Here is a 10,252-nt window from a genome sequence, read left to right on the forward strand (position 1 = left end):
TCTACCCTAGTATGCGCCCAAACCTCTTCCTTCTCCCCAACGTGTTCAACTTAAGATAATGCATCTAAGGTTAGACCCCTACTCCTCATAGCAGGATGTTCATAACATTGTTCTTTATTCTCCTAGCATAGTTTCTTCTGCTCATAGCATAACTCCTCATTCTCATAGCATAGTTTCCAAGATGTCTTCCACGTACCCAAGGTGACTTCCTTCTCTTTATAATACTTCAAGTTGTCTAACTAGGATTTTCTTGGAAGTCCCCTATGCGCCTAACTTGCCCCATGCGTCCAACACTATGCACCCAAGATAGTGTTCCTATGCTATGAGTTGAACTTCTTAGTTTATGCTATGAGTTTATGTTATTATGCTATAAGCTCACTGTTGAGGTTGATATCCTAAATCTCGTAGGTCTTGTAGTTTGTAATTGTAATGTAAAAATAATTTATTTATTTAATAAAATATGAAATGTTTTATTCGACATTTAGTAGCATTAACCCACAAACCGATAAAACTAACGTCCAAGGTTATCATCCATCTCTTAAACATGTATTAAGAGACATACTGGTGTACTGAGAATAAATGTAAGGGAGTTGGAATAAAAGTTAGTTAGTGAATAGTTAGTTAGTTGTTATTCGGCATTACTTGTAATCAATTTTCCTATAAATAAAACACATCTCTCCCTCATTTGAGAAAGAATTGATATTGATTCAAAATTAGAGTTTTGGTTTACACCAAAAGTGGTATCAGAGCAACAACATCCTCAGACAAATGGAGGGAGGAAGATACGTGCATCTGAGAGGAGGAGATGATGCTCCAATGCTAGTTCAAGAGGTGGAAGACACCCCCACCCTCTCTCCAAGATCCACCACGCAATGCTTGCTGTTTGTGGAAAGTGCCTTGAAGGGAATGCAAGAAACGTTGAACAATCTTCAAGAATTTGTGGCAATGATCATGAGAAGAATGAATGCAGGGTTGGCACCGACCCAAGTTGAAGAGGAAGCTTCGGTTTTCAATCAAATTTGGGGAATGAGAGGAAGAAGAGGCGTTGGAGGACCAAGAAATTTCCAGTTTCATCAAGAAAACTTTCAAGAACGGGGTCCAAAAATCCGTAGACCACTCCAAGAAGAATAAAAAAGACATCCAATGGTGCAAGAAAGGCATCAAGAATTCCAATATTGGAGTTAAGGCATCAAGAATTCCAATATTGGAGTTCTTCGAGCGAGGATGATTTAGAAGAAGAATGTTTTGATGCAAGAAGATGCCGAAAAGGTAGCGGTAATGCTCGGGGAGATTTTTATGACTTTAAGATGAAGATAGGCTTACATTTTTACAATGGTAAGCATGATATAGAGGCATTTCTTGATTGGATCAAGAACACGAAGAACTTCTTCGATTTTATGAACACTTCAGAACACAAGAAGGTTCGATTAGTAGCTTTTATATTGAAGGGGGTGCATCCGCTTGGTAAGATCAATTGGAGGGAAATCGTCAACGGCAAGGCAAGAGACCTATTCAAAGGTGGAAGAAGATGAAGAAGTTGATGAATGAGAGATTTCTTCCTCCAAATTATGAGCAAACCTTATACAATCAATACCAAAATTCTAAACAATGCTCTCGGTCAGTGGCTGATTTCGTGGAAGAATTCCACTGTTTGGGGGCAAGACCAGTTTGGCTGAAAATGAACATCACTTGATTGCAAGATTCATTGGAGGATTGCGTATGGACATCAAAGAAAAGATGAAACTTCAGAAATTCAATATGTTGACTGATGTAATTACTTTTGCAGAGACTGTGGAAGAACTTAATGAAATGCGATCCAAAAAAATTTCAAGAACCCGTGGGAGATATCTTCAAGCAAGAAAGTAATTTCCTTATCTAAGAAATTTTTAATTCTTTTAATTTTTTTTTATACTTTTTCATATTTTCTAAATTATAAGCGGTTCGATTTTGTTCGGTTTCACAGTTTTTTTTAAATTCTTTTATTCTTTTTCATATTTTGAAAATTATATATATTGTTTTTAATATATCTATTAAAAAGATGGTTTGGCTCGGTTTCAAATCGGTTTTTAAATTTGAAACTGAATCGAACCACAATAATTCGATTTAAGAATATATCACACCGAATCGAACCACATTAATTCGTTTTTAGTCTAGTTCCGGTTTCGTTTAGTATTCGATTCGGTTTTAGCAATTCCAATGGTCACCCCTATACATCGAGAGTTCAATGTATTTCAATTCGTATTCTACTATAGTCATACTATCTTGTACGAGCTGTAGGAATTCATCCAGTTTTATGTCATGGAATGATCGAAGATAAAATTTCTCGTGAAAAGCTCCCCGAAATTCCTCCTAGGTGGGTTCACTTATCTCTTTTCTCCTATTTTCAACTACTCTCCACCAGTCCTCAGCTCATTTCTGCAATAAAAAAGTTGTAAGATTCACTTTTTGATCTTTGGGGCATCGTATTACCCTAAAGCATTTTTCTAGCTAAGTGATTCACACTTCAGCATTAAGGGGGTCTATGGTTCCCTCAAACATGGTAGCTCCTAATGATCTTAAGCGCTTTATTCCATACTTCTTCTCTGAATCGAGGTTTATGGTTCCCAAGCTCTCATGTAGTCAGTGAGTGAACTTATCTAAAGTTTGTTCTTCCTCCCTCGCTCTTTCCCGTGGATGGCTAAACTCACCCTCACTCTCCTTGACAGATCTACCAATGTTCGGTTGATTTCGATGTTTCCCGCTTCTAAGCATGGTTTTCTACAAAGTAGTCAAACATTGGTTAAATAATGTAAATCTTAACTTACTCCTGATAAGCGATAAATTACACAAGGTTCCTGTTATTTATTCACAAAGTAGTTTTACAAGTTATTTACCGTCCTAGTTCTATCTAGGACAAGTTAACATTTTCTTCTTTATCTTTCTCAGACTCCTCCTTCCTCTTGATATCTCCTCTTTTTAATTCCTAATGTATAATCTTTTCAAGACAACCTCCTTAGTAGTCATCCCGAGTTTCTCTTCCTGCTTCTAAGGACAGTTTCCTTGGACATGCCCTGTTTGTTGACAATAGAAGCAAAATTTTCAAAAAATCTCCAACAAAAACCTCACACCTAGATTTACCATCGAACTCAATAATTATCCTACGAGGGTTTCGATTTTAGAATGTCTAACAAAGCCCATTGACCAGTCAAAGCTTCCTGACGTGTGGGTTCTTTTTATATCTCTATCAGACGTCATCTCGAGAATAAACCTTTTATTTCCGCTGCTTATAGATGCAACTTGTTGTAGTTGGTTTTCTCTTAGCACCTTCTCATGTCTCTTTTTAGCTTTCAAAGTATACACAATTCTTCCTAATGTAACCTTGCCGACCACATCCAAAGCATATACCGGTCCCTAGCAAGCATAGGTTTTATGGTTCTTCTCACATTTTGGACATCCAAGTCCTTTACGATTCTAGTGTGTTTATTCCTGGATTTACGATCTAGTGTTTAAGAACGATGTCCAAGTAAGGATTATTAATTTCGATGTTTCCCCTATTCTATGTAGAATCGGTATTGAAAGTAGCATCCAAGTCCTTTGCTAATTGGGTTGTTGCAAGAAAAATATATATAATTTTGTTATGTAATATTTTCTATTCACCTAACTTACTAGACACAAAACTGGGAGTTTTTGTAATTTAAAATTGTACATATGTATATATATGCATGTATATATATATACGTATGTATGTAAGAGACTGGTTAGCATATGCTTATTAGATACATTTAAATGGGCAACACAAAAGTAAGCTTCTCAATTTTAGAACTTACCGTATAAAAACGAGCCTGACATAAAACATCTTATTGAATAAGTGAAGTCTTCAATCATCAGAAAAGGCTTTCACAAAAGCAACTTCTATTATTAATAATTATACTGGAATTAGATGTAGGCCATGAATGTTGACGATGTAGAATCATACAAAAAGAATCCCATTATTCAAGGCTTGCCAGCACTTTGAAGTTGAATCAAATAAAATAGATGATAATGAAGGGAATCAAATATTAGGGCAGCCCTTGTCCATGTTTCAAGCAATTCTAAGTTCCTGCGTTGCTGTCCAAGATTGATCAGGCTCTAGCTGGACCTTCCTGATCTGTAGGAAGAAACAGTAAACCGCTGGAAGTTTTGAAAAAAAAACGTAAATAATGATTTACCAAAGCTTAATCTTGTGTATTGGTTTGTCGAAGATTTGATTTTTATTGAAATTAACGGGTTTTGAAGACTTATACAATTCTTTTATCACTATTATATAGGCGCCGTTTGTTCTTTTAGAAATATAGATAACCGAAATCTTTAGATGCCAGAAATATATATATGTATAGGAAGAAAAAGATGAAAAAAAAGTAAAAAGAGGATTCCTCAACAAAGGTAGGAGTGAGCATCGTCGGTCAGAGTCGGTTTCCTGACCAAACTGCCACCGAACCGACCGTCAATGAGTAAGAGTTGGTCTGTTTTGGTCGGTTTTATTCTTTTTTTTTTTTTTTTAATTTGTTGATTTGGAATTTTTCCAAACCGACACCGACTAACCTCTCTCCTTCTCCAACTAACTGACTTCGATTCAGTTGGTCGGCTTAATTTTTTGTTCTATCATGCTCACCTCTAAACACGGGAATCCATAACATCCATGTTTCAAAAATGCATCCAAAACTCCTAAGATGCCCTCCCTATGGGCATCATAGGATGTTCAGAAATCTCCAGATGTCCAGGCATCTTACGTTACCGCAAAACAAATGTGGTAATTCGTATGTCCATTCCATGGGAAATCTTGAATTCCCACGAAACAAATGACTCCTTAGTATGTGAATCTAATGAATGAATAGCCAACAAAAAGTAAACATCTTTATGCTTTTCCAAACCTAAGTTTGGTTAAATTACTTAACATAGGTTGTGTCTATTTATTACTTAAAATTCAAGAAGTATTTATTAGGACTTTCAATTTTGAGGTAAAAATGGACTGATTCATCAACTTTGTCTTTTAGTTTGGCTCAACAAAAAAAAAAAAAGAAAAAAAAAGTTATTAGTTGGTCCATAAATTTTAATAAATGTTTTGACCTATTGAACACAGTTAAAAATTTAGGCATCTATAGATCATACAATTGAAAGGTTTAAATTTTTTAAGTTTATGGACTTGTTAGATACAAAATTAAAAGTTCAAGCCTCCAAGACCTTCAACCAAATAAACACAAATACGGTTTAGGAACTAAACTTGGAATTTAACTTCTAAGATTTAATTAGATGAAATTAAAATTTTTAGAGTAAAAATTGACTCAATGTTTTCAACATAAATATTTTGTTTTTCGTCTAAACTTGATATCTTAATGTGGATATATTTGTAAGCAATAGGAAAAATAAATTCAGGTCACATATGAAGAGATTTGTTCCAAAATGTCAAGGTACCTTAGCATTCTCAACGCAAACGAAATCCCTATAGCATGCTTCCATCTGCAAATGTGGGTTCCATAGCACTGCATCGGACCAACTACATTTAAAATGGGAAAATAGGACCTTAAGTTAAATACAAATAAAGAAAAAAATATAGTTCGAAGCCAAACGCATACCAAACAGAGCATCTAATTCATCCAACTCACTTTGTGTTGCTGATAAGAATGTTGTCACCCAAGCCATTATCCAGATTCAATTCTCCAGGTGCATCAAGATAAACACAATCAACAAATCCAGGAAAACTGACCACGTCCCTGCACGTTGAAATTTTCAGTAAGAAAATTGTAAGAAACATTTTCCATTTTATAATTCCAAGTGTCCAAACCAGGTTTGATGCATTTTGATTTTGACTACAGAAATATGAGAAGATGCTTCCATTCGAGTCGCGTATTCTAAAAAGAGAACACGAGGGAATTGCATGAGTGAGAGAGAAAGGGTTTAGTATTGTTAGGAATGACTACTTCTAGAATTACTCAAAGGAGTAACTTGTGGAGAAGGCTACTTCCTCAATATTTTTAGAATCTGATTTCTCTATAAATACAAGTTTTGTTTTGGTTTTAGGAATGACTTCTTCCCCTCTCTTCTACTGTTTTCTTCTGAGTAACTGTGGTCTCTGCTCCAGCTCCTAGCTACGTATGCAGTGTGCATGTGTCTTGAAGTTACTGTGTTACCCTTGGGGCCGAACAACTGAGTTACTTCTAGAATTCAAGTTGAAATTTCGCTTCAGAGCATTGGCTCTCCACTGCACAACTTTTTATTTCGTTTTAGTTTTTCCTACACCTGGAAAAAATAAAATAAAAAATAAGAAAATATTCACGATGGCTGTCCTAATTTTAAGAGTATTGTCTGATCTCTCCAAACAACTTGATCCTCTCAATGGAACCACTTATAAACACTGGTCCTAGAAGTTTCTCATCTTCAGGAAAGGAGGTAGACGAAAAGTAGACAACCTGCAATTGTTTGAAGAAGATGAGAATCTTATGGGACCTGCATTTATAATTGATTCTATCAAGAGGATCAAGTTTGGAGGATCATGCAGTGCTTTTTAAATCAGGACAGCCATGGTGAAAATAAATAAAATTTTGTTTTCAAATTGTTGGAAAAAACTAAAAAGAAATAAAAAGTTGTGCTGAGGAAGAGCCAGTACCCTGAAGCGGAATTTCAGCTTGACACGTGCACTCATGGCTAAGAACTGGAACATATACTATAGTTACTCAGAAGAAAACAGCAGAAGAGAAGGGAGCTAGAAGATGTCTATTATAGAACCAGAACAAAACCAGTATTTATAGAGGAATCATATACTATTTTTGGTGGACTCAGTAGCAAACTTAAAACAATAAGTAGTCATCTCCATAAGTTACTCCTTTGAGTAATTCTAGAAGTAGTTACTGTTGTCCTGAAAGTTATATTTTGTCCTTTTATACAGATTTATGCATGTATATACCAAGTGCAAACACTGGCAATTGTGAGGCTTGCAAGTAGTATTTTAGGAAAGCTTCAGAGACCTTGACCATCTGAAAATCTTTGTACTTCTCTTTCCTTTTTTTAATCAATGCAGTATTAGATTATTTCTCTCTCAATTGTTCTATCGAAATATTTGGTTTAAAGAACTCAGGTTGGACATTTTGGATATTCAAAATTGAACATTTCCATGTCTTGAATGATTATAGAGTCATTTAATTTCAAGGCATCAATGAATATTCTCAAGGTTATGACTCATGTAAGCAAAGAAAAACGAATGCCTTAACATCAAGCAACAATCTCATCCTACTGCACGCATGTACGTGTATATTGTGGAATCTTGCTAATAAACGACCAAGGTATATCTAGATCAAATTCAATGCAGCATCTAATGTATAAGAAACATTAAAACATTGCGAACCTTTCTTCCACACCCTCCAATGGATTGGTGGGATCTGGATCTTTGTTCAATGTTTTACAACCCTTCAATCCTTTAACTTTTACTCCGCTTATTGAAGCCTGCATGACATAGAAATGTTGTTGCTCATTTATGCAAGAGCATCGGTAATCAGTGATCAGATTTACACTAAGAATATATATATTTTTATATCCGTCAGTGTTCCGGCCAGCTTACACATACCTTGACTAATCTCATGAGACAATCCGCCTGACCCGACAACATTTGGGTGTCAAGGAAACTCGTAGGAAATTAATTCCTAAGTAAGTGGCCACCATGGATTGAACCTTTGACATCTTAACCATTTATTAAGACTATGTCTTCTTTTTACCACTAGACCAATCCATGATGGTTTCCTAAGAATATATTTTTTTCTTATTAACTTCAAATAATTGATTGAATTTTTGTCAGTTTTCCTCTTATTTTTTCTCACTTTTCCTTACCAAATAAATGTCCACATCGATCTTTTTACTATGCAGTATGCACAATCTCCAGTTGATCTTGAGTGGTAAAGATTAGTGATCCCCAACAAAAATTCTGGTGTAGTTTCCTGACCCACGGCCCAGGTACAGTGGGTACTAATAAACGTTCAATTGAACCAGAATGAAAGGTCGCTCATTAAACCACTAAAATGAGTTATTGTGTGCTTACATGGAAGTATGTATGCAACGCTGTTGTAAATGAAAATGGCTCCTTGTCGGTATTCTTAATTATTAACTCTGTGGAAAGGCTCTTTTCACTCAAAATAATCTGCAAAGAATTGAAAACAACTATTAAAACATCTGCTGACCATAAAGAATCTGAATTAGATTTTGTACTCTAGAAGTAGAGGTTATGAGAACAAAAAAGTAAAACCCAAGCAGAGATAAGGAACCTAGACATTTCTAAGAGGACATTCAAAAGCGAGTGGTGTTTACAAGTTCAGAATTCGTCTACGGTATTGGTTGAGTGAGTAACAACTAACCTTGTACAGAGCATGAAAACTGAAATCCCACATGGAGCGACTATATGAATCATCCTTTAGTTCAAGAATTACACCAGGATTGCCTTCAACACTTTCAGATCCAAAGACGGACCAATCCACATTCCTTGCAAATCCATGCTGTCAAAGTCATAGAGTCATAAGCATGACAAGTCAAATCATTTTAATGAATATTATAAAGCACAAAATAAAACAGAGGAAATGGTTAGTAGATAGAGTTGTAAAAGGAAAATTTACATTTAATAACAATTAACATCCAGGATGTGCGTGGTCAGCTAAGAGGTTGGAAAAATGAACACTCTTAACATGATTTTACAAAAGTATGCATCTATGAGCTGGATCAGATATAACTGACAAATTTTCACACTGGTAATTGTAATTGTCAATAGCTCCCAAGGATTAATACAATATACCCAAAAAAGATAAAAGAACACTGCTTGTAGTAATAAAAACATACAAAGAGTGATACCTGTTGAATAGGGCCAGGTCCAAATTGTGGGAAACAATGTGGAATGCCTCCACTATCACAAGAAGAATGCTATCAGTACTTTGACAAACACGTCTTTTGCAGGTAATCTCGGCCTTTTTCTATTAATAAAACAGTAATCTCGATCTTAGAAAAACAAATGCTATAGCAGATCCAAACTCTTGTCAATCTCTTGATCCAATCACATGGGCCTCGTCAATTTTTCCTCCATTGCCGCGTTTTTTTCTCTCACCATTAGTATAGTGTCAGAGCAAACACGAGTTTATTTTCTTGGAATTGGCAAATTCAAAAGGAAGGATGGATTCAACAACTAGGCATAAAACTTGGAACATATGAATTCATCTATTTTCCTGGAATTGAAGAACGTGCTACTGATACATCTAGAAAAAAGGAGGAAAAGACAAAATGAAAATCAGGCAGGAAGAAACCTGATTGGTTTTTTCTTGTTAAAAACAGCATCCGGGCGAACAAACAAAAGATCCTTCCCATTAGCGATTCTCCAAGATGTAACGCATCCTCCATACAAGTATACATCAGCCTCACTGAAAATCGAAACAATATCATATACATTTCAACTTCATTCCGAAGGATCACAATGCAATACGAAATTCAACTTGCAACATGGCAAACAATTAGAAAAATCAAAATCCGTTGTGAAATTAAGGTGAAGATAAAAAAACCTCACCTGCCACTCGGAGAAGTGAGCACAACCTTGGGTAAATTTCCTTCGCCTTCAGTAACATTCACCCCCAAAGTAGCAAAATCTCCTCTCAGACTTGCAACAGCAACACCCCTGTATCTGTGCCTAGAACGCTCGTAGATTCGTAAGAGATTCAAATGAACTTCCTCAGCAATATAGCAAATAACAAAAGAGTACATGCCGAAGAAGGAACTCACCGATTTGCTCGACGAACGCATGGAGGATATTGGGTGGGGAGGGCGACTTTCATACAAGTTATTGACATCGTTCTCTTTCTCGAAGAAGATTGAAATTGCTTGATTAAATTTCTCCGGCGTAGAGTTGAAAATCACCTCAAATTCATCTTACTTCTACAGTCGCTGTGGCCGCTGTCAAAATGACAATCCTGCTGTAGTTGTGTTGTGCGGAGAGAAATATGGATATTCTCTTCGTTTTGTCCTTACTCTAGCCTCTAGAAAATGGAACATAAATTAGAGTTTTTTTTTAAATAAAAAAATTGCTATGGGTGGCAATTTCAACATTCAATTTTGCAAGTTTGTCTTCCATATTTGGGATTTTGCAAATATAGCAAAAGCATAAATTCTGGAATTCCCTTTATTTTCTATTCGAAAATCTAGGTTTGAAGGGCAACAGATTGTGTATGAGTTTTTTATTTTAATGCTTTAATGTTTAAACGTTATTTATACATCA

The 10,252-nt window shown here is 35.6% G+C and overlaps 1 protein-coding gene across 4 annotated transcripts; it reads right to left on the reverse strand.

Annotated features, from left to right (window-relative positions):
• Positions 1–3,860: 3,860 nt before the first annotated feature.
• LOC120090006 (putative glucose-6-phosphate 1-epimerase) lies at positions 3,861–9,982 on the reverse strand. Of its 4 annotated transcripts, none has more exons than XM_039047500.1 (10): positions 9,760–9,982; positions 9,548–9,667; positions 9,291–9,404; positions 8,845–8,896; positions 8,358–8,495; positions 8,045–8,143; positions 7,358–7,455; positions 5,622–5,729; positions 5,431–5,498; positions 3,861–4,126 (listed from the first exon to the last, which is right to left on the reverse strand). In XM_039047500.1, the coding sequence occupies exons 1-9, from the start codon at positions 9,825–9,827 to the stop codon at positions 5,459–5,461; spliced, it is 837 nt and encodes a 278-aa protein (XP_038903428.1). In that variant the 5' UTR covers positions 9,828–9,982; the 3' UTR covers positions 3,861–4,126; positions 5,431–5,458. The 4 variants fall into 4 exon arrangements, with proteins under 4 accessions (XP_038903428.1, XP_038903420.1, XP_038903411.1 ...); XM_039047492.1 differs by having other exon boundaries at positions 5,431–5,512; positions 9,548–9,661; positions 9,760–9,981; XM_039047483.1 differs by having other exon boundaries at positions 5,431–5,512; positions 9,760–9,979.
• Between the last annotated feature and the right edge of the window lie 270 nt (positions 9,983–10,252).

This window comes from Benincasa hispida, chromosome 1 (assembly GCF_009727055.1).
Source record: "Benincasa hispida cultivar B227 chromosome 1, ASM972705v1, whole genome shotgun sequence".
NCBI classification, from domain to species: domain Eukaryota; kingdom Viridiplantae; phylum Streptophyta; class Magnoliopsida; order Cucurbitales; family Cucurbitaceae; genus Benincasa; species Benincasa hispida.